The sequence below is a fragment of the Mustela lutreola genome, chromosome 17 (assembly GCF_030435805.1).
Source record: "Mustela lutreola isolate mMusLut2 chromosome 17, mMusLut2.pri, whole genome shotgun sequence".
NCBI classification, from domain to species: Eukaryota; Metazoa; Chordata; class Mammalia; order Carnivora; family Mustelidae; genus Mustela; species Mustela lutreola.
The window spans coordinates 41,040,142-41,068,123 of NC_081306.1; the positions used below are offsets into that span (position 1 = coordinate 41,040,142).

The 27,982-nt window shown below is 49.3% G+C and overlaps 1 protein-coding gene and 1 long non-coding RNA gene across 4 annotated transcripts; one reads left to right on the top strand and one right to left on the bottom strand.

Moving 5' to 3' along the window:
• Positions 1-43: 43 nt before the first annotated feature.
• On the bottom strand, positions 44-11,516 carry LOC131820047 (uncharacterized). 3 transcript variants are annotated; one of them, XR_009349447.1, is made up of 4 exons: positions 11,410-11,516; positions 5,936-6,061; positions 3,363-4,823; positions 44-944 (listed from the first exon to the last, which is right to left on the bottom strand). It is a non-coding gene; the product is annotated as an uncharacterized LOC131820047 (long non-coding RNA). The 3 variants fall into 3 exon arrangements; XR_009349446.1 differs by lacking the exon at positions 44-944 and having other exon boundaries at positions 1,747-3,521; positions 3,688-4,823; XR_009349445.1 differs by lacking the exon at positions 44-944 and having other exon boundaries at positions 1,747-4,823.
• On the top strand, positions 10,935-27,968 carry PILRA (paired immunoglobin like type 2 receptor alpha). The gene is made up of 7 exons (XM_059155526.1): positions 10,935-11,185; positions 11,514-11,900; positions 21,715-21,909; positions 26,168-26,198; positions 26,837-26,886; positions 27,074-27,117; positions 27,537-27,968. Exons 1-7 carry the CDS (start codon positions 11,131-11,133, stop codon positions 27,672-27,674), a joined length of 900 nt encoding a protein of 299 aa, XP_059011509.1. The 5' UTR covers positions 10,935-11,130; the 3' UTR covers positions 27,675-27,968.
• The last annotated feature ends 14 nt before the right edge of the window (positions 27,969-27,982 follow it).

A 27,982-nucleotide genomic window follows, 5' to 3' on the forward strand; every position in this document is an offset into this window, starting at 1 on the left:
GATGTATATTACCCCCCAGAGGAAGTGATGCAAAACTCGGTCGTGCAATTTTCCGCGCTGTTTCCCCATTTGCCAGGTGAGTGGAGAGGACCCCGCGGCACTAGAGCAAGTGAAACTGCAAGTAGAGGAGAGACGGAGGAGCTGCCCCCTGAGGGCCCCGGGCCAGGACCGTCCCACTGGGATGTCGCACAATCCAGGACTGACGTTCATTGTCTTAACCCACGAGGGTCCGAGGCTTGCTTGTGTCTTGGCACTAGTGGGATTTACTTTGTCTGGTGGATCTCAGGTCCAGGAATGAAAAAAAGTTCTTCCGGTCTACATTTTCCAACCTACTCAGCAGTGTCCGCGGAGCATCTCACCCCTTGTGTCTGCCGCATATTTCCCGGTGAATTCACACTCCGCGTGCCTCTGTCCCCTCACGAAGCCAGCGGCCCTGGCAGGAAACTGATGACTCTCTCAGGTGAAGGCAGTGGAAGAGAGCTTAGGAAAGGAATCCTGACAGAGGACAGAGCAGGCCGAGTGCAGGAACACACTACTGAGACCGACTGCGGGCCCAAGGCCACGCCAGCAAGCCAGCAGCTGTATCTCCAGGCCCGAGAGAGCAGCTAAGTCACCAGAATTCAGAGAGAGGAGGGGAGATATCTGTGCGGAAAGGGGCTGTGACCAGCACCATGCCCAGAGTTAGGGATCCCAACCTGGCCTCAGGCTCTAGAACCTCTTGAACCTCAACACACAAGTGAACTTATAAAAGACACACAAACACCTGGACTCCATCACCTCGGACGGGCCCAGTGCAACCTGGAGCCTGTAAAGGGGGATCCCTAGATGATCACCCTTCTGGCCCCCGGACTGCCCTGCCCCCTCACACAGCGGGAACTGAGTCCAGGCCAGAGGGGACGGGGTGTTGTGGCCTTGTTGAGGCAGAAGACTCTCTTTCCATGGGCCTGTATGAAGGAAAGGAGCAGACAAGTAAGTAACAAAAAGGGGAAAGAACTTGTTACATTTTTCCCTCAGGTAACTTGCAGGTAATAGATTTTGGGGTAACACCTGTCTCCTGGTTGTGTCAAACACCCACTCTCTCTTCATGTTCCATTTCCTCATTCTAGACATACAGGGTAGCCTGCTCTAACCATTGCAAAAGTCAACTGCAGAACCTTAAACAATTCTTATTACCTTGCTTTCTCTGCATATACGTATATGTGCATGCATACATGTTAAATATATGCACGTATATGTAATATATATGTGAATTTGACATATCAGGCATGAAGCAAGCTACCAGACTTTCTTTAAAACATGGTTAAAATCAGGATGGAAGTGGTCGCAATTTAGATCATAAAATTAAAACATTTTGTAATATTTTCTGTAACAAGGATAACCTGTGATATGTGACCACCCCAACCCAGACAGCAGGTGCCTCTGTTGGGTAAAACGCATGACATTTCCAGATCTAAGTATTGCTTTCAGAAATGTACTGATTGCTGTCTCCACGGACATTAATCCCACATCAGGTGGGATTAATAAAACAAAGCTACCTCAGAACTGCGATGATTCAGGAAAGGTTGTCTAACTTGGCATTATTATCCATACAAAACAAATGATATGAGAATGATTATAACATATTTAATGATTTTATGGGGAGAAGTTAAAAACCATTTTACAACATAAATATGTAATACTTGAAATGCCACATCTTTAAACGTCCTGCAAATATCGCCAACCCAAAACAGAGCATCCACGCTCATGTAATAATAATCACTAAAGTTGTCTTTGTTTTGCTAATTTTTATTTGTGTAAAAACACATTTCTCAACTTTGTGTTATTAGGAAGGTAGACTCCTCAGGGCAGAGGGATTTTATTTGGCAGATTATGATAACTTAAATAGTCGCCCTAAGGCATGGGGCTGTGGTTGTGCTCTGACCCGGGTCTCACACAGCTGATAGGCGCAAACCCACCATCCACAAGGAAGGTGACCCGGCGCACAGGGAACCTGACCACAGCCGGTCCTGCATCAGGCAGCGCCCCATCCCGCCAGCGGGGATGCTCCCCCTCTCCGCCTTCAGAAACGACTTTCTCCGGTTTGTACCGAGACACACTGCCTTTGGCTCGGACCGAATAATTCCTTTTCTCCAGAGACCGCAAGTTCATCAAGTCCGGTGACGGACCGAGTGCTGGGGACGGAGTGCAGAAGCCCCTTCCCCCTGGGGTCCTGGCGGCGGTCGCCGCCCCCATGCACCCCGCTCAGATGCGAGCTCCCTCTTTCTCGGTCTTCCTTGGTCTCACCCGCAGCACACGCTTGTGTTGTGTAAACGTTTGTAAACCACTTCCTCACAGGAGCTCACCATCTGGCGACCGCCCCCAGCCCTGACACACTCCGCGTCTGACCTGGTAGTTCGGGGTCACCCGTCTCCCCGCTGAAAGGCAGACGGGGGAGGCAGGGACTGCCCGGGGCCAACCCCCAAGGACCCCGGAGACCCTGTGAGCTCCAGCAGCTGGCAGAGGCGGGAAGGACCCTCCCCAGAGCCTTCAGAGGGGACACGACCCCGCTGACACCTTGAGTGTGGACCTCCGGCCTCCAGAATGGTGAGGGAACACCCATCTGCTGTTGCAAACCCAAAACGCATAAACACGGCCGGCGGGGACCACAGCGACACGAAGTTCAGGGGCTGACGGGGACTGCAGCCCCCACCTCAGCTCAGATGCATCGGCCAGTTCCCTTCCCAGCCCACGCTCAGCTCGGATTCCTAAAACCCTTTTACAGATAAAGGCAGGGAAAAAAGACGAAGAGGACCCACGTGGCCACCGTAATTCATGTTCAGTTAGAATTCTGTGAAATGCACAGAAACAGAATCACCTCGTGGCTTTTTCTCCTAAATTCCCTGATGACCACCGGAAGCCCACAGAGAGAAGGGTCCTGGAGCTGACTGGGACATTCTGGGGAATGTTGTGCGGCCCTTATGGAACACAGGCATTCCTAAAAGTTAAGTGTGTGCACAACTCTGTAAATGAGCTTAATGCCACTGAGCGGTCTACTTAAAAATGGCTCAAATGGTAAATTTTTTTGTTAGGTATGTATTATCACCACAAAAATGATAATCAAAAAAATTAAATACAAACTCACAAATAAATTATGTTTAAAAAGAAGGAAGCTCATCCCTCCCTGCTAACGTCTTTCCTCCATACTTATTCTACCACATACTACTACGGTCTACGCTCTTGAGGTCATTCATGCTCTTGTGTCTGTACAGCAGGAATGAGGTAGAAACACCTGCTGTTGTGCGTTTCTTCTGACCTCAAATTCAGTGACTTCACCCTGGAGGGGGAGTCGTCCGCTCCGGCTGCCAAAATGAGATGCTACAGACCTGGCAGCTTACGTATCAGGAATTTCTCTCGATTCTGGAGTCCAGGAAGTCCAAGGTCAAGATGCTGGCAAGGTAGGCTGCATTCTGAGGTCATGGCCTGTGGCGTGTAGGCGGTGCCATCTTGCTCTGTGTTCACGAGGCCTTCCCGCAGACTGTGCACTTGGAGAGAGAAAGAGAAAGGAGCACTCCGCTGTCACCTTCTCTGAGGACCCTGAGCCCATCGCCATGATTCCTTTAACCTTCATTATGTCCTTGGGGCGCCCTCTCTGAATGCAGCCACACTGTGGGGCTAGGGCTTCAACACATACCTTTGGGGGATACAAACCTTCCGTCCACATGGTAGTAGTTAACTCCATACTGTGGGAGTTTTGACACCATGAAATTGGCAAATGCTACGAATCCGGGCTTCTTCTCTGGACGGCTGTTTGTTCAACATGTACCGCCCTCCACTGCTCTGAGGGGAAGGGTGACAACGGTCTCCTCTGTGAGCATCCCCTCTCTGCTCCCCGCCTGGGAGCGCAGCAAGGCTGGGGGTCAGCCCCTGCCCCCCAGGACTTTGCTGTCTGCTCTCACTCTTCTAGAAGCTCAGTTGGCGTGTGTGTCGGGTTGATCAGGAGCTGGAATGCAGCGAGGGGCCGTGAGGAGGCGGCTGACAAGGTAAGGAAGTCTCGGTCACAGAACACACGAAACCTGGGACTGTGACAGAGGCCGACTCCACAGAAGGCAGGCGGTGTGGCAAATGCCTCCCTTCCCCCAGCCTGTTTTCTCATTGGCAAAATGGGGGAAACAGCCACTTCCCTTAAAGGGTCTGAGTGGGGACAGAACGAGGCAACACAGAAAACAACGCATAATGTCAGGAAAGTCACAGGGATCCTTATTGCCAGATCCCCGCCCTGTAAAGACAAAGGCTTCTCTGCTTCTCTCCATCCACACCAGTCAGCCCTGACTGCCTCCTGCGCCAAGTCGGGTAACAGGGACCCAAATCTGCACAAGCCGGTCTGTCCTTATCTCCTCCCTGTGCAGCGGGAAGACCCAGTAAAGGGAACTGGGGCTGTAACATGGGTCAGAGGCCTGTCGACTGCTGTCTCTGCATGGGGAAGTGGCACCGTGCAGAGGCCCAGACCCCACAGCCCAGCAGATATTTACTGGCAGTGGGACCATAAGTGACGTTCATAACCTCCCATGGGACCTCGGTTTCCTCTTGTAAAATGAGGATCTAACAGACCCTGCCTACCTCTTGGGGTCTGAGGAGACTTTACTACTGGTTTAGAATAAACTGGATTTGGATCTGTTTGGATCAAGTGTGGTAAGACACAAACACACGGCAATGAGAATGTATCCTCACAGATTCCCTAGAAACAGGAGGCACAGAACTCCGGGTGGGGCCATGCTGGGAGGCACCAAGGTCGGTCAAGAGGCCGAGGAAGTCAAGGGCAGACAGGGACAGGAGCCTTTATCATTCTGTAGAAAAGACAAGACAAATCAGGATAAGCAGACTGGAGGACTGACCAGTGGGAATAATTTCAGCAGGTTCTGCGGATGAAAGGCTGTCTGGGGGGAATGCGGCAGAGGAACAGTGGCCTCCTGGAGCGTCACATAGAAGAAGTGGTTTGTGGGTTCTACACTGGTTGGTGTGCACATGAAAGGCGTGCTCCTGGGGCACCGGGGTGGCCCAGTGGGTCAGACATCTGCCTTCAGCTCAGGTCATGGTCCCCGGGGCCTGGGATCGAGTGCCCCATCAGGATCCCTGCTGAGAGGGAGGCCTGCTTCTCCCTCTCCCCATCTCCCCACTCATGCTCTTTCTCATTCTCTCTTAGGTAAAATCTTAAAAAATTAAAATAAAATAAAAAGAAAGGCGTGCTCCTGGGCAAGTCTTTGCTATCTCTAGGAACTGGCTAGCACTGTGAAGGGCTGTCTCCCCCCGTCAGTGAGGCCCCAGATGTCAAAGCATCAAGAATATAGCAAATGAGCAAAACACCCAGCACCCAGGAAGTGGGAGGTGGAAGCCCACCTGTTCCAACATTAACTCTGGGGCCTCCCTCTACTTGCTTTACATGGGTGAGTCTTCCCTTCCCGGCTGGGCTCTCATTTCTGGAGGGCTCACTGCGTGCCTGCCCCCAGCCAGGGCAGGACAAACCCTCTCTGAGCCTGGCCTCCTCCCTCTGATGGAAAACAAGAGGAAGTAAACAGAGTGCTGATGTCAGCCTTGGCACAGGAGCAGACTGTGCAGAAGGGTAGAGATCAAGATCTGGCTCTCAGTTTCTCTTTCTTCCCTGTTCTCAGAGACCCGCTGTCGTCTTTCATCACTCCATGGCCTGCCTCTCCTCACACTCACATCCCCGCTGCCTTTGTTTCCCCAGAAATTGACCAGCAGCTGGATGAAAGCAGCACTGGAGGGCTTTTGTAGGAAGGGCTGTGGGAGGAGACAGGAGGTTGGGGAAGTTAAGCTGTTGCGGGAGCTAGGAAGAAGGACCGTCATTTGGGAAAGCACCAAGCTCACAAGGCACACAGACCTGTGGGTGGTGGGCCGGGGTGGAGAGGATCAAAAAAAAAAAAAAAAAAGACACACAGACCTGAGCATGGTCCAGACTCCAGACCTTCCCAGTGGAGGGAACTGGAGCGAGTGAGGTGACCTGTCTGGGCCTTCGTTTCTTCCTTTGTTGGGTAGGAATTAAACTCCTTTACCTCACAGGATTTCCCTGAAAAGGAAAGGGAACAGGCAAGAGAGGTCCTTAAATTCCATGTCCTTGGACTCAAACTTCAGGGCAGTGGTTCTCAAACTTGAATGGGTTGGAGTGGGAGGTGTGTGTGTGTGTGTGTGTGAAGTAGGTATATATCTAACTTTTTAAGGAATGGCTTAATATTTGCACCTCTGTGCATTCCCACCAGCAGTGTAAGACTTCCTCAATTGCTCCATTTCCTTGCCAACACTTATTATTGGCTGGTCTTTCAGTTTGAGCCATTTAGGAGATATGTGATGTGATCTCACTGTGGTTTTCTTTCACATTTCCCTAATGACTAATGCTGTTACACATCTTTTCATGTGGTCGTGAGCTGTATGTCTCCTTTGACAAAGTATCTCTTCAAATCTTTAGCTCATGTTTTCAATTGGGATTTTTTTTTTCACAAATTTTGAGGGTTCTTTGTATATTTGGGATACAGATCCTTTGTGAGTTATGTGATTTGCCAATATTGTCTCCCAGTCTGTAGTGTCTCCTTACATTTTCTTGACGGCATCTTTTGAAGAACAGATTTCATTTTGAGGGGCTCCAATTTGTCAGTATTTTAATACATCTGGTGTTGAATCTAAGACATCTGGGCCTAACCCAAAGTTACAAAGATTTTCTCCTGGTTTTTTTTTTTGCTTGACTTAAATAATTTTAGGGCTTACATTTAGGCTAATGATTCATTTTGAGTTAATTTTTGTAGATAGTGCAATATATGAATTGATGTTCATTTTTTTAAAATATTTTGTTTATTTATTTGACAGAGAGAGATCACAAGTAGGCAGAGAGGCAGGCAGAGAGAGAAAGGGAAGCAGGCTCCCTGCCGAGCAGAGAGCCTGATGCGGGGCTCAATTCCAGGACCCTGAGATCATGACCTGAGCCAAAGACAGAGGCTTAACCCACTGAGCCACCCAGGTGCCCCTCTCTATGAATTTTAGAATTGGCTATTCAATTTCCACAAAAGAGCCTGCTGAGATTCGGCTGGGATTGTGTTCTAGGTACATATGAATGGGGGGAGAATTGACATCTGAACTGCATTGAATACTGTTCATACTTAGGTATGAAATCTCCATTCATTAACCTTTAATTTCTCTCAGTAATGTCTTATAGTTTTGTGTTCAGATCTTACACATCTTCTGTGGCACTTATTTCTAAGTATTTCATATTTTGAAGCTATCGTAAGTGGTATTATTTTCATTTGACTTCCATTTTTTGTGATTAGTATATAGAAAAACACTTGAGGGATGCCTGGGTGTCTCAGTTAGTTAAGCATCTACCTTCAACGCAGGTCATGATCTTAGGGTCTTGGCATCAAGCCCCACATTGGGTTCCTTGCTCTATAGGAAGTCTGCTTCTCCTTCTTCCTCTCCCTCTGTCCCAAACCCACTTGTGTGCTCTGTGTCTCTCTCTCTAATAAATAAATAAAATATTAAAAAAAAAACAATTGATTTTTGTGTATTGCTTTTGTATCCTGTGACCTAGTTTATTTATTTTTTTTAAAGATTTTATTTATTTATTTGACAGGCAGAGATCACAAGTAGGCAGAGAGGCAGGCAGAGAGAGAGAGGAGGAAGCAGGCTCCCTGCTGAGCAGAGAGCCCGATGTGGGGCTCGATCCCAGGACCCTGGGATCATGACCTGAGCCAAAGGCAGAGGCTTTAACTCACTGAGCCACCCAGGTGCCCCCTGTGACCTAGTTTAAATCACTTACAGCTGTAGTGGCTTTTTTGGTCAATTCCATTGGATCATCTACATAAACCATCAAGTCACCTGTTAATAAACAATTTTTCCTTCTTTCCTTCCAATCTGGATGTCTTTTGGCTCAATTCTTATACTCACGGGATTTTATTTTGTACAGGTGACTGAGTGATGACACAGAGAGGGTGGTGATACTGAAAGAAAGTTTTTAGAACTTACATTTCCTGCAGAGAATGAAAACACCATGCCATAGAGGGCCACCTGGGGAAGCACTAGAAGAGGCAGAGGCAAGACCAAGGGGAAGGAAATGACCAGAATCTTTTGTGAGTTTTCCCCTGGCAAGATAAGCAAGGAAGGGGAAACAGTTTAGGATTGGCTAGTTTAATTAATTCCAGTGGGCTTTAGGTTACAGGTTACAACTATCTCTAGTTCTCTGGCACCTGACACAGGACTGACTCAGGGCAGAGGAAATATTGGCTTGGTGGATGAGAGTTAGATAAAGGAGGTGGTTTGGAGGACGGGTCCTGGATTAATTAGTTTGCACATGAAAGGCATGTTCCTAGGAATGCCCTTTGCTCTAAGATAGGCTAGTTTTGGGAGGGACCATCTTTCCCCAGTCAGCAAGGCCACAGGAACCAGAGCATCAGGGATGCAGAAAAATTTTTAAAAATAGTTAATACAATTGCCCTGTGATGAATAAATGCCAAATTACATAAACACAGAATCTAGGAAAACACGGAGCATTTTTTTTATTTCTTTGTCTTGCCTTATTGCATGGGCTAGAAACTCCATCCCAATTAGTGGAGGTAGTGAGAGCTTACCTCTTGCTTTACTCCTGGCCTTGGGGGGAAAGCAGGAGCAGGGTTAGGTACTGTGGAGGGGGAAGGGGCAGTGATGGATGTGGCCAATGAGAACCTGAGAACAAAAACTTAGGAGAACTTGGGGGAATATCTAAGGTAGAATTCTCAAAATGTGGTCCACAGCTCATAACTCGCTCTCTCTCTCTCTCTCTCTCTCTCCTCATCACATGGCTTCGGATCCCTCCCCTATGGCCACCATCTGAGCTAAAGAGTTGCATTTAGGCTCTGCCCATCTATGAATCACAAAATTCCAGGCCCTCCTCCCACCAGAAACCCCCTCTGTGAGAGCCACAGTTCGGGACTGATTACTGGACACTCTCATTGCTGTTGGGAGAAGGGAGGGTGAACAGACCCAGAAACCGCACAGTGTCTGTGAGCAGAAGTCGTGCCTCACAGTTCCAGGCATCATGGGGATCCAGCTGGGCCCAGGGGCCTGAACAGGACATGAAATGTGCAGCTTGCATATAGGGATACCATATATGGGAACAATGGGACCCGAGGCACCTGGATAGCAGTTACTCTACCAAAGTGTAGCTAGTAAACATGCATATTTAGTAAACATGCCATGTTGCCCAACAGAATGGGCCGGGGCACCCACTAATGGGGTCCAGCCCCCTTCTTGGGTGGCCAGGCAAAAAGGAGACTGTCCAGCCAGGTCCCACAGCTAGTGAGACAGGGTGGAAATGGAACTCCGGTGTCACCCCTCAGACAGACCAGGCCACCCTCTAGAAGAGCTGCTAAAAAGGCAGTCAGTCCCTTGTCTTCTCTTTTGTCCGCTTTTCCAACTGTTACCATTCGCCCAACCACCTTCCACAGCCCAGAGGACTCCATGACATTAAGGTTCGGATTCTTGATGGTGCCTCAATTTACTATTGGTGAAAATACATTCACCACACAATATTTTAAAGCTGAAAATGAGGCAATGGGTGTTTCAGGCCTGGTCAGATAAAGCCATTCCATGAAAATGCAGAATTTCTCTTCTCCGGCCTGGCAGGAAATGTAAGAATTGCAGACACGGGGAAAGGGCAGGGGCTGACCGGCTGGGCTGGGAGAAGAGTGGAAAAAAACTGTGAGATCTGGGGAAGAAACAGAAAAGGAGAAAGGAAGTCGGTCTGCTTGCTTCCACCTCCAGAAGACAAGACCACTTCCTGTGATGAAATCATGCTCTCCCACCATCACCAGCTACGCAGTCAGCCAATGCCAACCTCATCTGGGGGAGGGAGGGAGCAGAGCCTCCTAGAACCTGCCCAGTGAGTCACCAGAGGTCCCAGCCCCAGTCTCTCACCCCCACCCACCACCAGTCACAAGCTGGCAGTGCACTCCTTTGGAGGTGGTCCAGAGACTGTCACCAGGGTGACTCTGTTGCTCTAGACCTTATATCCCTCTTAGTCAAGGAGGCTATGGATGAGTCAGGAATCTCCCAGCTGTGGAGGGAATCACCTGAGGAGCATTATAAAAATATAGCCTCTGGAGAGTCACCCTCCAGAACTCTGCACTCAGGAGCAAGTCTGTCTGTGTGGGACAACCAGACAGAAGCATCTAGAAGGAGCAGTATGCCCTGTGGACTCAGCAAGACTAGAGCTTGAGTCCTGGGCCTCCTATCTAAGAGTCATACAACCTAGGGCAGGTCTCCTCTGAGCCTTGGTCTCCTCACCTAGAGTAGAGAACAGAAGGACCTACAGATATGGTCTTGCATCCTGGGGGGTCAAGGAATGGCCTCCAGAAGGTACACCCTTACCTCTTAACCATAGGGAGGGTATGAGACTTCACAAAAGGACCTGATCAGGGCAAGGAAGGGGCCTGGTAGACTTGGGTCCTGCACAGGACAGCAGGGGAGGGGCTGCAGGGGAGGCCCTGCCAGGAAGGAGAGGGACCAAGAACAAGCTGGGTGTTCCTGGTCCTGGGGCTGGAGGTCGAGGGCATCTGACCACCAGTGGTTCCCTCCTCCTTCTCTCTTCTCAGAGACTCCTGGCTGCCTGTCCTCTCGCTGGCAGACCTGGAGCTGGTCCTGCTGGCACCCCTTCCCCTGGAAGGACAGACAAAGGCCAAGAGATACCCGGCCAATGTGCGTCCAATGAAAAGGAGAGCTAGAGAGACAGAGATTGACTCCTAAGGAGAGGTAGAGGTGCTGGCAGGGGCCAGGAGCAGAGGCAGAAGAGGAGAGGCCACACATGGCCAAGGTCCGAACCATGGCCCTCAGCAGGAAGATAGAGGCTGGGGCCTCTGTCATGGCTCTCTGGGCTCTGACCACAAGGAAGCACTTTTGCAATATAGGAAAAGAAGAAACCAGATTGATAAAGGAAGTGCTGGTCACTCTGGGGACGGGTGAGTTTGGGGAAGGCTCGCACCCTCCCTTGCTCTTCTGAAGGGGCCTGATCCTCGCTCTCTGGGTGTCTCCTGTCTCTCCAAGGAGGCACCTCCTAGGGCCTCCCTCTGGCCTTGACGGAGCTGCTGTCGCTTCCTCCCTGGGGAGGAGAGCAAGGCAATGGGTCTGTTCCTGCTGCTGTCTCTGCTGCTGCTGCCGTCACGTCTGCAGGCTGGTGAGTGTCCAGAACACCCCGGCTCTGCCCCGAGGCCCAGCGAGTCCCCAGCAAGGGCTGTGGCTGGGCAGCTGGACAGGGGGTCTGCTGGGGGAGCTGGCCAGGCCTCCCAGCCCCAGCGAGCGACGGGCTGGTCCCATAGTGCTGGTCAGCCCCAACCCTTCACCCTCCTCCCTACCCCATGCCGGGCGAGGGGAACACCCAGGCCAGGGAGCCAGTCCTACCATCTGTCCCACTACTGCCCGTCGGGGAGGCTGTCAGAAGGGCTGGGCTTATCGTCTTCATCTCTCCCCGTGGCTTCAAGTCGCTCCTCTCCCCACTCCTGCAGGTAGACCAGCAGAATGTTATCTAAATAACTACGGAATCAACCAACCAGACCGCCTCTCAGCCCCCGAGGGTGGCTCCGTCCGCATCCCTTTCTCCTTCTATCACGACTGGCAGTTAGCCCCGGATCCCAGAGTGAGTGTAGCCTTGAGACGGACACACTTCCATGGGCCGGTCATCTACAACAGTACTCAGCCTTTCATCCATAAGGACTACAGGAACCGGATCTCCCTTGAATTGCCAAAGGGTCAGAGGTCTGGCTCCCTGCAGATATCGAACCTGCAGGAGAAGGATGGGAATTTGTACTTTTGCCGGATCCAAGTGGAAACATTAAGATGCGGCACGAAGGTGTGGCAGGCCCTCAACGGCACCAAAGTCACCATCACCCCCGGTGAGTCCAGCTGCCCCGGCAGCCACCACGCTCGCCCTGAGGCTCCTAAAGGCCATGGCGCCCGCATCCCCCAGGCCTGGCCCAGGCCCCACTCGTCCTGGGCGCCCTTCACTCAAACTCCTCTCCCACACCACCTCCTCCCCAGCCCTCTGCCGACTTGACTCTTTCTCCGCCATGTCCCCAGGCCCGGGCTGCCCTCCCTGCCACCCCCTCACGGCTCCCCCCAGACCCAGCCCCACGCCCCCAGCCTCAGCACCTTCTGGGCTGCCCAGTTTCCCTCCCTTCCTGCCCTAAGCGGGGGCTCCAGCTCCTCCCTGCCCTGCCCCCATCCATCCAGGATGTGGGCCACCTTCCCTTTGTCATGCGTCCACGTGCGCAGCCCCAGCCAGCCCCAGTCTTGCGTCTCCCCAGAGCCATGGGCCCAGCCCAGCGCACCCAGCAGGTGCCCAGAGATGACCCACCCGAGAGCCCGGGCCCCTGGCGACGCCCCATGCCCTGTTTTCCCGATCCCCCACTTCCTCCTGCTCTGCTCCTCAGAACCCAGACCGCAGTGCTCCCCGCCCAGCCCCATCCCTCCTCTCCTTCCCCATCTCCCTCTTCCCCTGCCTCCATCCTCCTTACCCTCCTTGCTCCCCCATCCCTAGTCCCCGCCTCTGCCTGTCCTGTCCCCGTTGTCCCCTCCGATCTCGCCCCTCCGTGCTGGCCGTTGAGAGGCACGGCTGCAGCACAAGTGCGGCCGCTCCCGATCTCTAGCTTGGTATGTGTCACCGTAGTTAACCTGCCCCATGGCCCTACAATAACAGCAGATAATGCTGTCGTCTTCCTGCCGCAGATAGGGACACTGAGGCTCAAACAGCTAAGGACCTGCCCAAAGCCACCATCTTAGTGCAGGTGGGACTTGAACCCAGCTTAACCCCGGAGCCTCCACTTGAACAGTAACTGCTCAGCCTCACCAGCTGACTTGAGGCTATCATTGTCTTGACCTATTGTTCATGAATAATGGGATCCTCTACATTACTAGATCCTCCATGTAACTCGGCAGCCCCATGGGAACTTGAACCTGGGTTTGTCCCCACAGCAGGGTGGGGAGGGCATCTCTCCCAGGAGCAGGCACTGGGGGGTGCGCTGTCTGTAGACTTCCTTAAAAACGAAAAACTGTAGGTTGCTTTTTACAGCTACTCGCACTGGCTGTTCCAGACTATACATCACTGCTCCTGGCGGGAAGGTCACACTGTCTGTGTCCCCAGCCCTGGTAACCACTGCCCCGTAGGACTGCCGGACTGGTTTTAGAGCAAATAGAAAATGGCTCATGACTGAATTAGCCAGACAGCCTTGGGTTTATATTTCGGGCACCTTCTGCATCTTCCCTTAAGTGGTCATTTTGGGGAGATTTGGGCTCTTCTCAGACCCCTCCTCCTCTTCCTTCCTTAATTCTCCTAACTCTTCTCATTTCTCGGTTTCAGTCACATTCGCTATGAGTTCTTCAGCAGTAAGTTAATTTTTTCATTTAGTACAATTAATTGGATATTCATGCTCATAATTTTTAAAATACAGAGAAGTAATAAAAAGAAGTTTTTACCTAAGTGAAGTATCACCACACAAAAACATCCCCCTAAGGGAAATTTGCAGCAAGTAGAACTGAGAAGTCTGTGGTTGGCTTAATCATGCTTTTTACATACAGATGTTTTCTTTTTGTATCCAAATCTCACTGTATTCTCCACTGTAAATTCCTCTTTTTATGTCTTAGCCCAAAATCCTGTATTCCACTAGGGGCTGAAAATATTTTAATTTCTTCTGATTTTTGTATGCTTTCTTTTGGCAGTAAAGCTCACTGATCTAGTGAGGATTTCTTTTGCTATATGGTGTGAGCTAAAGAATTACATTGATCTTCATAGCGAGAAACAAATCAATCGTCCCAGCTAGATTTATGGAATCTTTTTTTCTCTTCTCCATTGACTCATAGGCCTGGACTTTTTGTAGGATAGCACCCACTTCTGGTCTGTCAACCCCATTTCCCTGTCTTTTCTCTTGTCGCTACCAACACTGTTCTAGGGATTGTAACTTGTCACAGTTCAGTGGCTGGTAAGTGTATGTCCAGCAGAACCACGTTACTTCCCTAAAAACCTTACTATTGTTTTGGTCTGTTGTGTCACATGAATATTAGAATAAGCTCACCAAGTTCTGAAGAAAACACTTAGAGGTATTTTTAAAACCAGACTTGCATTAAACCTACAAGGCAATTGATAGAAGCAGAAATCAGTGTGAGTCCAATCCTCCGACCAGAATGGCCGCTATTTTATATCCCTCAGGAACCTCAGCAGTGTTCTTCCACAGACCATGTAAATATCTCACAAGACGCTTTCCTCTAAATCCTCTATTTTTTTTTAACTAATATGCAACATTATTTTTTGAGTGTTCATTTTCTATAATTTTCACTAGAAAATATTGCATAAATTTTGGCCAAACGCTGGGTTATAGGCACGTTTTTCTCTCCTCCCTACCAAACTCTACTAAAATGACAGCAAAGGGAAATGTTTAAGACAAAATCCACAAGGACAAAAAAGTATGTGAGTCATGTGGTCAAAAACAGTATTTGGGAAGCTGGAAACATGTAGACTAATATACCTGGCCTAGGAGACCAGGGGAGCTTAGCCCTAAACCAGCAGTGGGGAGACCAGGAAGAAAAGCAGTTTTTTAACTACAAAAACTCCTTGACGGTTCAGCAAGGGCAACCCCGGAACGCCTGACAGTGGGAGTGCAAGGGTGTCAGAAAGCTGGAGGATTGGGCCAGAATCTATTTAAGAATCTATTTAAGAAGCAGGGAAACCTCTGGGCCTCCTCCCCATCCAGCAGACTGGAGATTTGCTTTCCAGAAAGGATGGACCAGAGGGAGTTTGGGGGCACCACCCCAGGCATACTGGGGGCAAGGGATCAGTCCTTAAAACTGGAGATTTGGTGACCTGATAAGACCCTAAATGCCCAGCCCCCTTGATGCCTTCCAGTTCTCAGGCAACCCAGCTGGTATCCCCCATCCCGCTAAGGGCAAGAAATCAGGAGATTCTTCTCTGGGAAATCTCTCTGATGGAAACCCCAAAGGATCCAGAAATCCTAACAGATCCTACAGCCCAGTAGCGGACAAGCACTTTCTCCCAGACCACACACACGCCTCCAGTCAGCGTGGCTTCTGCACATTGACCTCCAAGGGGACAGCCCAGTAGCTGACAAGCACTTTCTTCCAGACCACACACACCGCTTCCAGTCAGTGTGACTTCTGCATATCAGCCTCCAAGGGAACCAGGACCTGGGGTCTTGGCCGCTCTGGAAATCCTCTAGTCCTGAGGATTGACCTCTCACCTCGGCTGCGCCTAGAGACACACCATTTAAAACTATGACTACATTAGACTCTTAAGGAATCCTTCCCGGTGAGCAAAGGGGAGCAAAGGGGCGTAGCTGGAAGGCACCAGAACAATGGAGAGAGAATAAAACTCAGATAACAACCATTTCCAGAAAGTTAAAGACACAAGCATGGAGCAACAGAGGGAGCTTTCCAAACAGACTAGGAGCTCTTAGGAACTTAAGCTATGATGGCAAAAATGGAAAAACCAGTAAAAGGATTGTGAGATCAACTTGACAGATTCACCTCAGAAGGCTGATAAAGATTCACAGATCTGGAAACTGTGGCGGGTTGGATAGCAGCCCCCACAAAGACGTTTCCACACCCCAGCCCCCAGAACCTGGGACTATTACCTTACATGGTAACAGATGTGACTCAGTTGTCACAGAAGAGAAGGTAGTGTGGCCACAGAGCGGAGACTCAGTGGTGCAGTCTGGAAGCTGGCAGAAGTAGGGAACAGAGTCTCCCCTAGAGCCTCCCGAGGTTGTGAGGCCCTAGTCACACCTTGGTCTCTGACTTCTGGCCTCCAGGACTGAGAGAAGCTAAACTTCTGTTGTTTTAAGTCACCCAGTTTGTGGTCATTTCTTACAACAGCCATAGGAAAGTCACATAGAGAAAAATTGAGGATTGGTCCAAGAGTGCCAGCCTCTGAATTATGGGAGTTCCAGAGACAGAGAAGAGAGAAGGTAGTTGGAAGAAAATATCGACCAAATAACTCTTGAAATTTTCCAAAACAAAGGAGCCCAGAGTAATGGGTAAAAATAAAAAGACCTACCTTGAGACACTGCAACATGAAATTTCAGAATGTCAGGGACCAAAAGATGATGCAAAAAACTTCCAAGGAGGAAAAAACAGGCCACGGGAAATTTGGGAATCGCCAAGGCTCTGGTGGTCTCCATAGCAACAGAGGAAGCTGGAAGACAATAGTTGAATGCTTTGAAATTCTAAGAGAATATTCTTACATTCATTCATTCATTCAACAAATATTAATTGGATGCCTACTGTGTGTAAGGTGCTAATACAGACATTAGGGAAACAGCAGGAAAGAAAGAAAAAAAAAGGCTAAACATGTCCACAACAATGCCTCTTGCACATCAGTATGGAAAGAAGGCTGAAGAGCAATCCAACACATTAATTCTGTGTGTTGAATGGTGGTGAAAAGAGAAAGGCAGGGAAATGGAGCAGAATCTGGGGGATAAAGGTTGCTAGGGGTGTTACCCTATTCAGCTGGAACAGGAAAGGCCCGAGGGACATTAGAGCCAGGAGAAAGCAGCCATTGTAACAGGGTGACTGAGAAGAGGTTTGAGTAGAGCACAGGGCAGGGAAGCCAGTCAGGGATGGGACACACCTGCAACCATCTCCAGGATTGAGGAGCCAGGTAGAGAGAAGGTACTGGGACCAGGGAGGGGCTGTAGCTTTGGGGGAGAGTCAACATGTCTGGGATGGTTAGTTTTAGGCGTCAACTTGACTAGGCTGAGGAATGCCGAGAGAGAGGGTAAGACATTCTTTCTGGATATGTCTATGATGGCATTTCCAGGAGAGTTTAGCAGTGGGTGGGCATCATCCCTTGAGGACCTTGAGACCCTTGAGGGCCTCAAAAGAACAAAAAAGTAGAGAATGGGCAGGGAGCCCGACTTCTTCTGTCCTCAGGCAGAGCTCCTGGTTCTTGGGATTTTGGAATCACACTGGGAATTATATAAATGGTTTCCTTGGTTCTCAAACCTATAGGTCTGGCCTGGAACCACACCCCCAGCTTTTCTGGGACTCCTGTTTGCAGACACAATGGCTTCTCAGCTGTCAAAATCACATGAGCCCGTTCCTCAAAACTCTACATCTCTTTCTAACCCCATTGGTTTTATGTCTCTGAGACCGCAGATTAATACAAGATCCAGTGAGAAGGGGTCCAACAGTTTTGCCATGACTTACCCTCCTCGCTCCATCTCTCTCTCTCTTTTTTTAAGATTTTATTTATTTACTTATTTGAGAGAGAGAGCAAGATCGAGAGCATGAGTGGAGGTGGGAGGTGCTGTAGGGAGGGGCAGAGGGAGAGGGGAAAGCAGGCTCCCGTGCTGAACGGAGAGCCCGGTGTGAGGCTCTGTCCCAGGACTCCGGGATCATGACCTGAGCTGAAGGCAGATGCTTAACCGACTGAGCCACCCAGGAACCCCTCTCCTCTATCCTCGGATGATGACTTCCAATGGCCACTGAATAGGAACCAGTGCGTGAGAGAGCCCATGGATGGAGTCCACCAAAACCAGCCTCCAAGGGCACAAAGCAGGTGGAGAAGAGTCAGGGAGTGGATCTAAGAGAAGCCAGCAGAAAAATCCATCCCAGGCACAGATCTGTAGGGAGTGAAGGAATGTTCCAGTCAAGAGGGATCGGCAGGGCAGAGGCCATGAGGTGGGACGTGTACAGCTGAAACAGATGAAGAAGCCAATGGTACAGGAGGTGAGATCAGAACAGGCAGTAGGGGCAGATCCCATGTGGCTCTGAAAACCAAGAAAAGAACTTTCACCCTCACAATGAATCTAGTGAGGGTTTCCTGCTGTGTCCTGATGTGCACTGATGTGTTCTGAGGGTCCCTCCAGCTGTTGTGTGGAGAATCAGACTGTAAAGACGAGCAAGGTCACCGGCAGGAACACCAGTGAGAGGTGATATGCCTTGAAAAGGGTGACAAAGAGGGCAGGGGAGATGCTGTCTATATTTGGAAGACTGAGCAGGCAGAATGTGCAGATGATGGGATGTGGGGGTAAGAAAGAGAAGAAGCAAGAGTGACTCTAGCATCTTGAGGGATGGACCTGCTATCTACCAAGGTGGGGACCTGGGGGAGAGGAGCAGGCTTGGGAGGAGATCAAGAGTTAAAGACAACTGAAATTTGAGACATTATAAGACAAACAAATGGAGGTGTGAATAGGCGTGAGATTTAGGAGTTGGTGGTGTGGGGAGAGAGGTGGCTGGGTATGTAACTTTGGGCGGGATTAGCATGTTGCTGCTGGTTAATGCCATGGGACTGGATAAATTATCTGGGAAGTGAGTGTAGATAGAGAGGGGGTCCTAGGACTGAACTAAGGAGGTCCCATGACTGTTTCGGGCTGGGAATAGGAGGAATCAATAAGAAGACAGAAGGAGCTACTAGGGACGCGGGAAAAGAACAAAGAGAACAGTGTCCCAGGAGCCAGGTGAAGAACCCACGTCATGAAAAGAACATTGCATGCTGGAGGGTCGAGTAAGGTGTTGAAAGGGGGGTGTGAGGGATCTAAATCCTCAGTTTCAATGGTAGGAAGTAAATAAACACAACTTGAGTCAAGAAACAGCAGTATGTGCATGTGATTTAGAAAAACAAGCCTAATGTCAGAAGAAATAGCTAATGGTGGGCTTATGCAGGGGCTACTGTTTTTATACACTGTATGGAATTTGTGAACTCTTTAAATTATGTGCCTTTTGGGGCGCCTGGGGGTGCAACTGGTTAAGCAACTGACTCTTGGTTTTGGCTCGGGCCCTGATCTCAGGATCCTGAGACTGAGCTCCTGTCCTGCTCGGCACTCAGAAGGGAGTCTGCTTGGGATTCTCTCTCTTCCTCCTCCTCCGCCCCACCTGCCCCTATACTCGCCTTCTCAAATAAATAAATCTTTTTAAAAATAAATTATGTGCCGGGGCGCCTGGGTGGCTCAGTGGGTTAAAGCCTCTGCCTTCGGCTCAGGTCATAATCCCACGGTCCTGGGATTGAGCCCCGCATCCAGCTCTCTGCTCAGCGGGGAGCCTGCTTCCTCCTCTCTCTGCCTGCCTCTCTGCCTACTTGTGATCTCTCTGTCAAATAAATAAAATCTTTAAAAAAAATCTTTAAAAATAAATTATGTGCCAATAGAAGTTGGATAAATGTTAAATTTTGAAAATAATAAAGGCACTGGTAATACTTGCACATCATTAAAAAAAAAAAGGTCAAACAATACCGAACTGAGTCCAATGACAAGTACATTCCTTCCTCTGCACTTTATTTCCCAACCACTACTTCTTTCTGAGAAATGTTGTCTCTTACAGATATAGATATAGATACAAAACCCAGATAGAATCAAACTGTATGCTATTCTGCTCTATGACTTGTTTTCATGTCCCCGTACAACAAAGTATTTTTCCATTTCAGCACATACACAGCTCTGCCTTTTTTTAAAAAAATATTTTATTTATTTATTTCACAGACAGAGATCACAAGTAAGCAGAGAGGCAGGGGGAAGAGAGAGAGGGGGAAGCAGGCTCTGAGAGAGTAGGGGGAAGCAGGCTCCCCGCTGAGCAGAGAGCCCAGTGCGGGGCTGGATCCCAGGACCCCAGGATTATGACCCAAGCCGAAGGCACTGAGCCACCCAGGTGCCCCTCCTTAACCTGCATTTAAAAAAAAAGAAATTATGAATGGAGAGTAGTGTCAGGGTTATCGTTTTATGAAATGAATTAGAATTGCCTCATTTTTGTATTTCTCTATGTTCTAGAATCTATTTGGGAATTATTTTTTCCTTAAATTTTCAAAAGAATTTACCCATAAAACCTCCTGAGCTTGGAATCCTTATGATGGGTAGTTCTTTAATAGAATTCCCTTTTTTTTTTCAAGCTTGTTTTTTTTTTTTTTTCTTTAGTAAGATCCACCCTGGCTGTGGGGCTCAAACTCATGATCCCCAAACCAAGAGTCTCATGCTCTTTTGATCGAGCCAGCCACGCACCCCTAAAGTTCTCTGAAATTGTACTACTTAGCTCCATTTCCCAAAGTTTTTATTTCAGGAAATCATCCAATTCAGAGTTTTAAAAATTTATCAACCTCTGGGACGCCTGGGTGGCTCAGTGGGTTAAGCCTCTGCCTTCAGCTCAGGTCATGATCTCAGGGTCCTGGGATCGAGTCCCGCATCGGGCTCTCTGCTCAGCAGGGAGCCTGCTTCCCTCTCTCTCTCTGCCTGCCTCTCCATCTACTTGTGATTTCTCTCTGTCAAATAAATAAATAAAATCTTTAAAAAAAAAAAAATTTATCAACCTATAATTGAGCATATGCAATCACAAATGATTTCAACAGACTCTTATTAGGTTTGCGAGAGTCTTGTCTGTTTTCTTCTTTGTTTCTTGTTTGTTTGTTTGTTTGTTTTTCCCCTAAATAACGACTTTCTGCATTTATTTCTATTGTCCTGATTCCTAATAAATTTATTCCTACATAGCTTTCATTACTTGTTTCCCTCTGAGTTTTCTTAGGGCTGGCTTCTTTCTGGTTTTGGTACTTCTTCTGTTCATTTTCCAAATTTCATCTGGTTTTAAATAATAAAAGCACTTAATACTATGAATTTGGCTTAGAGTATGGCTTTAGTCACATTTTAGGAGGTATTTTTTTAAAAATATGTATTCCTTGGATTTTATTTTTCTAGATAGCATGTTATATACATTTGTTGAGGAGTTTAAAATTTTTATCTCAATTAAAAGATGCTTTTATTATTCCATTCCAATGAGGGTCAACAGAAAATTTGGTCCATACTAACCTGAAGATTTTATTGGCATTGAATTTTTTCCAGTAGCTTAGCATTCTGTCAGTTTTTACACAGTGCGTTAAACATCTACAAAGGTACAATCTATTTGTAGAAGTTCAGTATATATTAATTTAATCTTAAAAACATATTTCTGGGGCTCCTGGGTGGCTCAGTAGGTTAAAGCCTCTGCCTTCGGCTCAGGTCATGGTCTCAGGGCTCTCTGCTCAGCAAGGAGCCCGAGTCCCTCTCTCTCCGCTGGCCTCTCTGCCTACTTGTGATCTCTCTCTCTCTCTCAAATAAATAAATAAAACCTTTAAAATATATATATTTCTAATATATGTTAGGCGCTTTACAGATGTTTTATCACTTACTAAAACAATCCAAAAAGGATAAATACTGTTTGGCTCTACTTATAACAAGTTCCTAGAGCAGTCAAATTCAGAGACAGAGAACAGAACAGTGGGTGCCTGGGGCTAGGGAAGGGAGTGTGTAGTGAGTGCTTCATGGGGACAGAGTTTCGATCTGAGAAAACGAAAAAGTTCTGGGAAAGGATAGTGGTGATGGTTGTACAACAGTGTGAATGTACTTAATGCCACTGAACTATATACTTAAATATGGTTAAAACAGTAAATTTTATGTTACCTATACTTTACCACAATGAAAAAAATTTTTCTTTCCTATAATTTAGGGATCCCTATTTGTCAGCGATGAAATGAGGTTCTGAGGTCACACCACTGATGGGAGGTAGAGAGAGTCAGCATCTAAGCTGGATGATGTGGATTCATTACCCGCTCCCTGCGTGAGAGCTTTAGAGAGTGGTCCCCACCCCCAGTGTTTCCCAAAGTAGGGAACAAGATGTGACAGTTTCACCCAGAAACCTCCAGTCCTCCAGGGGAAAATCTGCTTAATCCTCATGTCTTCTCAGCTTTCGAGACGACCACCACTGCTCCCACCACCACTGGCCCCACCACCGCTGACGTTGGTGACTTGGAAGACAGTAAGAGTTCAACGTCTTCAGTCCTGAGTGTGGAAGCTGCAGTAGGGGTGGCGCTGGCTGTTGCTGTGCTCATAATTGCAATTTTGGGACTGATACTCTACCTCAGGCGGAAGAGAAGCAAAGGTAAGTGGTTCTGGGCCATGCCCCCCACCAAGCTTCCCTACTGAGTGTTTCTCAGAACAACCTGCATCACAATGACCCCGGGTCCTTCTGCATTAAAAAATGCAGCTCCAGGGGCACCTGGGTGGCCCAGTGGAAGCCTCTGCCTTCCGTTCAGGTCATGAGGCCAGAGTCCTGGGATCCAGCCCAGCATAGGGCTCTCTGCTCAGCGGGGGCCTGCTTCTCCCCCCCCAAGCCCCCCTGCCTGCCTCTCTGCCTACTTGTGATCTCTGTCAAATAAATATATAAAATCTTAAAAAAAAAAAAAAAAAGCAGCTCCCTGCTGGGCTTGAGGTCCGGGCTTGGGAATCTAAATTTTTAAAGGTCTTATCAAGTGCTTTGTGTGTGTGTGTGTGTGTGTGTGTGTGTGTACACATTTAGTTTTATTGTAACAAAGCAACTTGTACACTTTTAACGTTTAAAACTGAGCATCATTTTCCTTTCCAGTGAAACAAAAAGAAAATTTAAAAATAAACAGGAACAAAATTACAATAGAAAATGTCAATGCCAAATAAGATCCTACAAGTTCTGCTGATTCTCCCATCGAGTGGCAGGGCTCAAGTCATCATTAGGAGAGAGTTTTATTTTAAAAGTGTCATCTTAAACTGCAAGGATGTCTGTTAAACATGCCAAAGGAGAAGCCATGATGTCAAAATGCCCACTTAACCCACCCAAACATCTCAAACCCACCTTTTGCTGACCTTCTATAACCCCATTTTTTAAAGTTTTTTTTTTCTTTTTTTTAAACAAGAGAAAGTAGACAGGTACATGTTGGTAAATGCTAACTGTCCATATTCACATAGAGACACAGTGTACTCTGTGCCCAATATACAGAGAAAGGAGGGGAAAAAGCTCAAATTCTATGCACTACTACACAGGGGCCTAGCCCCCTCCCGCTTCCAGCAGAGCTAAGGGAGTAGAAGGTTTTTCTTTTTTCCCACAGAGCACAGTGGTGTTGATTCCATAAAGTTTTTGTTTTTGTGTGTGTGACCAAGTTTGAGAACCAGTGCGGCAGACCCTGGAGCAGGGTGATTGGAGAAAACAAATGTCAATAAAGCCTAGGTCCTGCTTTCAAGGAACTCAGTGCTGGAAGCGGGGAAGAGGGAGTGATTGCCTCATTTAGAAAGAGCTGTGGTAGGTTGGGAGAAAGGAGGGGAACCAGTGAGGAATTCCCATAGGAAGTGACCCTGCAAAAAGTCTCAAAGAATATGAGAATTAGCCAGGCAAACAGTGAGGCTAGTGAAGAGGTCACTATCCATGCAGGGGCAGGAGATCAGGGAGGGAACCGTAGGTAGCTCAGTGCTGTGGAAAAGGCTGGTGATGGGAGAAGAGAACCTTGTAAATGACTCGCAAGAGCCTCTGAGCCCAGAGGCAATGCGAAGCAGGGAAGTGGCCACCTCAGGTCTGCCTTACAGATCCATCAGTCTGTGCTGGTGGGGCCAGAGGCGGGGCCAGAGGTGGGCCAGGCAGGGCCAGTCTAAGGCAATGGCAGTGGGTGGAGGGAGAGAGCCAGATCCTGGGAAAGTTTAAGAAGGAAAACCAGTAAGACTTAGGGACTGGGCTGGCGTAGAGGTGAGGGAGTGGGAAGAACTAGTGGTGAAAGAGTCCTCTGGGAAACCACCAAGCAAATTAGAGAACACGGAGGTCAAGACCATGTTTGGGGGAGGACGATGGTTCCTTGGTCTGGGGTATGTTGGAGAGGTGCCTGTGTGGCCTCCGCGGAGAGATGTCCCTGAGCAGTGTGGGTGTCTGCATCTATAGCTCAAGAGGACAGGGCTAGAGGCGTTCATCATTTACACCCCACCAGCCTCCAGTATTAATCTGAAATTCCTCTGAAGAAAACTTCCAGCGAGAGGAGGTGAGCTGCAGGAGATACTGAAGCACAGAGTGAGGAGCACAGAGTCCGGACGGCTGCAGTCAGGTCCTGGCTGCAGAAACACCGGTGCAATGGTACCATTACTCTCTGCCCCAGCTCACCCGTCGGTGAAACGAGAAGAGTAATTACACTCCCCCCGGGGTTGTCATGACAATCACATGTAACGCATCGCGACTAGATCCCGGCACAGAATAAGGGCCATATGAGCATTAGCACCTGCAATTTTAAGCTGTAATGATTGAAATGATTCGATCCAGTCCTATGGAAATACAGATAAACCAGTATCCGAGAAGAGAAAAGCCCCAAAATAGGCAGGATGAAACAGATCAAAATATATTCAGAATTTAGTAGGTTAATCAGCAGCATTTCTAATCAATGGGGAAGGATGAGAGTCATTCAGTACACGGTGCTGGAATGAGTGAGCGGCCATCTGGGGAAAATAATATTATCTCATAACTCACACCAAAATAAATTCCACAGAGATCAACCAAAGAGTTAAATGAGGGGAAAAATAACCCCAGTACTCGAGGAGAGCACGTGAGACCATCTCATGTCCATGCAGTGGAGATGGCCTCCCTAAGTATGACGTAAAACCTAAAAGCCATGAAGAAAAATGTTGACAAACTCAACATATACAAATTGCTCTTCGTTCTGCAGAGGAAAAGTCACAGCAGTTGTCTCTAGAGTGAGGCTGAGGGTCGGAGAGGAAGAGCTGTGACAGTCACTGAGGGAACAGAAGATGGTATTTCAGGATCCACCCAGATGAGAAGCCAGAGCTCTGTAAAAGCATCACTGTGCATGATCATGTCTCCCCCATGCAGGTGTAGAAACTTCCAGAAAGTGTTGGTTAGAAGTTATGTTCCCCTGCTGGCACCACAGAAGAAAAGTACCAGGGCTTACCTAAGACAGAGTTCCTTGTTTCCCCTCACAGAAAAGGATGAGAAGGCGGATGGCAGAGGCTGCTGTCCTCGGGCACTCAGGCTTCTAGCTTCCTGCTCACTGTCCTAGCTACTGGCTTCTGTCCTGAAGGTTGCCTCGTGATCCAAAATGGCTGCTTGGAGTCCAGCCATCATTTCTGAATCCAGGCAGGAAACAGGAGGAAGGAAGAAAGGACAAAAAGACCATGCTGCGGCAGTTTGTCCTTTACTCAGTCTTCCTGAAAATCGTATCCACAACTTCCCCTTGAATCATATTGGCGAGGATGCAGTCATATTCCCCACATCTGTCAGTAGGGGAGCACGCTGCCACCCCAAATAAAACCAAGGTTCTGTAACTGAGTAGAAAGAAATAAATGGAAATTGGGTAAGCAAAGAGCGTCCGCTGTCATAGGCCTCATCCGGAATTAGAGATGCGTCAGCTAAGTGTGGCCTAAGGACAGGGGAACAGGACAGGTCAAGGAGCTCGTGAGAGGGGGAATGCAGAGGAGAGGGTCAGCAGGGAGCTTGGACAGCCGGAAAGAAAGTGGATTATTAAGGGACAAGAGTTCACGGGGTCAAAACGCAGGCATAGAAAGCAGGATGATAACAGGAGAAAGCTGGAAGGAAAGAAAGTTGTAGCAGAACAATGATGCTGGCGTTTAATATTGCGGAGTTCTCAGTCCCAGGGATTTTTAAAAAAATAAATTAAAAAGTCCAGGGTACGGCAGAAGAGAGGGTCCTGGAGTTTGGAGGACGTAGGAGTGCCGTGTGTCCAGAGGGTTGTCTCCGTGGATGGTGGGACCTCCCAGGATGGTGTTGGGCGGTGGAGGGCATGTCTGTGATGCAGGGGCCAAAGCTTGGGAAATGCCACAAAGAGACTCGGGGGGATGAGGAAGGAAGAGGGGGCTGGGGAGACTGGCGGGGTTCAGGGGCGGAGGGTGGAGAGGAACAGGCCGCAGCTCAGACCCAGGTCCCAGCCATGAGGCTCACGAGGCAGGAGAGAAAAAAACCACCACTCAGGAAAGCACAAAAAGCCAGTGTTTCGGGATAGGAGGAAGCAGGGGGGTCTGAGACAAGGTGGAAGGAAAGGGGCGGGTGGGCAGGGCCTCGGCAGTAGGAGGAGCAAGGCTGAGGGATGCTTGGGGAATTCAAGCAAGGGGGAAGCAAACAAACGGAAAAATTGAGGTTGGGAGAGAAAGACGATGCAGGCAAGAGCTGCTCTCCTGATGTGGTGTTGACAACCCCGGGACAGGGTTGGGCAGCCTCAGGATGACAGCAGGTGTCACTCTGAGTCCCAGGTTGGTCCAACAGAGCAGCTCGACTGCCCTGGTCTCTCTGGAGGTCGGTCTCAGAGCACACAGAGCAGGAAGGCAGGGAAGAGAGGCGCCCTCTATAGATGGCACCCTAATGTGCTGCTGTTCCCCTACAGGTCTGAAGACTAACGCCAGAGCGGTACCCGAGTGAGTGCTTGTCCCTCTTGGGAAATAGGGGAGTTCCTTATGGGAAGGGCACAGGGCCTCTGCACTCCTCGCTCCTGGTCCTTTCCCAGGGGGTGTGTCTTTTCTCGGAGCCACTTCCCTCCTCAGCTCTGAACCTCGCCTCCCTGCCTCCCTCTGTAGCCCTCTTCCTCTTCGCCTTCCCACCTGCCTGTCCCTCCAGCCCATCTTCTAGACTTCTCTCCTTCTCTCCAGCCCCTTTCCTCCCCTCTCTCCCCTCTGGCCAGAAGTCCTGAGGTGGAGCTGGTGTTCATTCTCTAGTTGGTACCAACAACCACAGGGCAGATAAGACTTCACCCTTCCCAAGGCTCTTCCGACAAAGCTGCTTCTCCAGGACGCCTTCAAAAGGCCTGTGGGACCTCTACTGGCTACACTGCAAACTGCCTCTCGGACGATCCAGGACGCCTCCTGAGAGCCTCCAAACAGAGCTCACCTCCGAGCGTCAGGCCGTGCCAGGGCCCCTCCCTGCGCATACACACACACACACACACACACACACACACACACACACACACGCACGCACAGAGCACCAGCCCCACACGGGTTTGAACTCTCTTCTGCCCAGCCTCTAACCCACGTTCTGCCCTCTCCTTCTTATACAGGGGATCCGTCCAAAACACGGAGGAGAAGTATGAGAACATCGGGATTAAAAGTGAGTTCTGACGGCCGCCACTCCTACCCTTCCCTACACACCCCCTGCTCACGCCCGGGGGCCCCACCCATTCCTAGTCCTGACCCTGGTCCTGACACGGCAGAGGACCTCACTGCTGGAGGCTCCGGCCCATTTCTCTACCCTGGCCATATGCACCTGACCCCAACACACCTTGATTTTTTTCTAGGACAACAAACAGAGCCCCGGATGGAGCCCAAGCTGGAGCCCAAGGTAAGCATCTCAGATTATGGCCTGAAGGAATTAAAGAAAAGTTTGGGGGTGCCTGAGTGGCTCACTGGGTTAAGCCTCTGCCTGTAGCTCAGGTCATGATCTCAGGGTCCTGGGATGGAGCCCCGCATCGGGCGCTCTGTTCAGCGGGGAGCCTGCTTCCCCTTCTCTCTCTGCCTGCCTCTCTGCCTACTTGTGATCTCTCTCTCTCTCTCTCTCTCTCTGTCAAATAAATAAATAAATAAATCTTTTTTTTTTTTTTTAAAAAAGAAAGAAAGACAGAAAAGTTTGGAGAAGGTGGGGTGAAGGGAGCAGAGGGACTGCGCGCAGTGTTGGTGAACACTCAGGTGCCGGATTCCTGCTCTCCGGTGGGGACAGCTCCCCGTCCACGGTCTCACCCCCTTCTCCTTCCTTCTCGCCAGGATGAAGCCCAGGACGACAACCCCATCCTCTATGCCTCCCTCACCCTCTCCAGCTCCTCATCACGGGCAGCACCTCCCCACCTCCCTCCCAAGGAGGCCCCACAGGAGGAGACTCTATATTCTCTCGTAAAGGCCTGACGAGTGGGACTGGAGGATGATGCCTTAGACTGAGCTGCCCAGCGGGTCACAGCCTCTGATAATGACCCCGGCCAGACGGGCAGACTCAGAAGCCAGTGGGTGTGGAAGGCCTCCAAGGACCACAGAGAGACAGAGCCATCTGCTCCACCCCCTCTCCACCTTCCCAGCCCTTGCCCAGAGAGTCACAGGGCTGGTGGAATTTGCCCGAAGGCATCTAAGGAGAAAACTGATGGCTCCTTCCATTTCTGTCTTCTGCTTCTCTCCAAGAATGAATTATAATAAAAGGTCACACCCGAGATCCCTCCCCT

Coding starts and splice junctions, on each gene's coding strand:
- PILRA (XM_059155526.1), top strand. CDS start 11,131: ATGGGTCTGTTCCTGCTGCTGTCTCTGCTGCTGCTGCCGTCACGTCTG. Junction 26,887..27,073: donor TGAGAACATCGGGATTAAAA/GTGAGTTCTGAC, acceptor ATTTTTTTCTAG/GACAACAAACAGAGCCCCGG. Junction 27,118..27,536: donor AGCCCAAGCTGGAGCCCAAG/GTAAGCATCTCA, acceptor CCTTCTCGCCAG/GATGAAGCCCAGGACGACAA.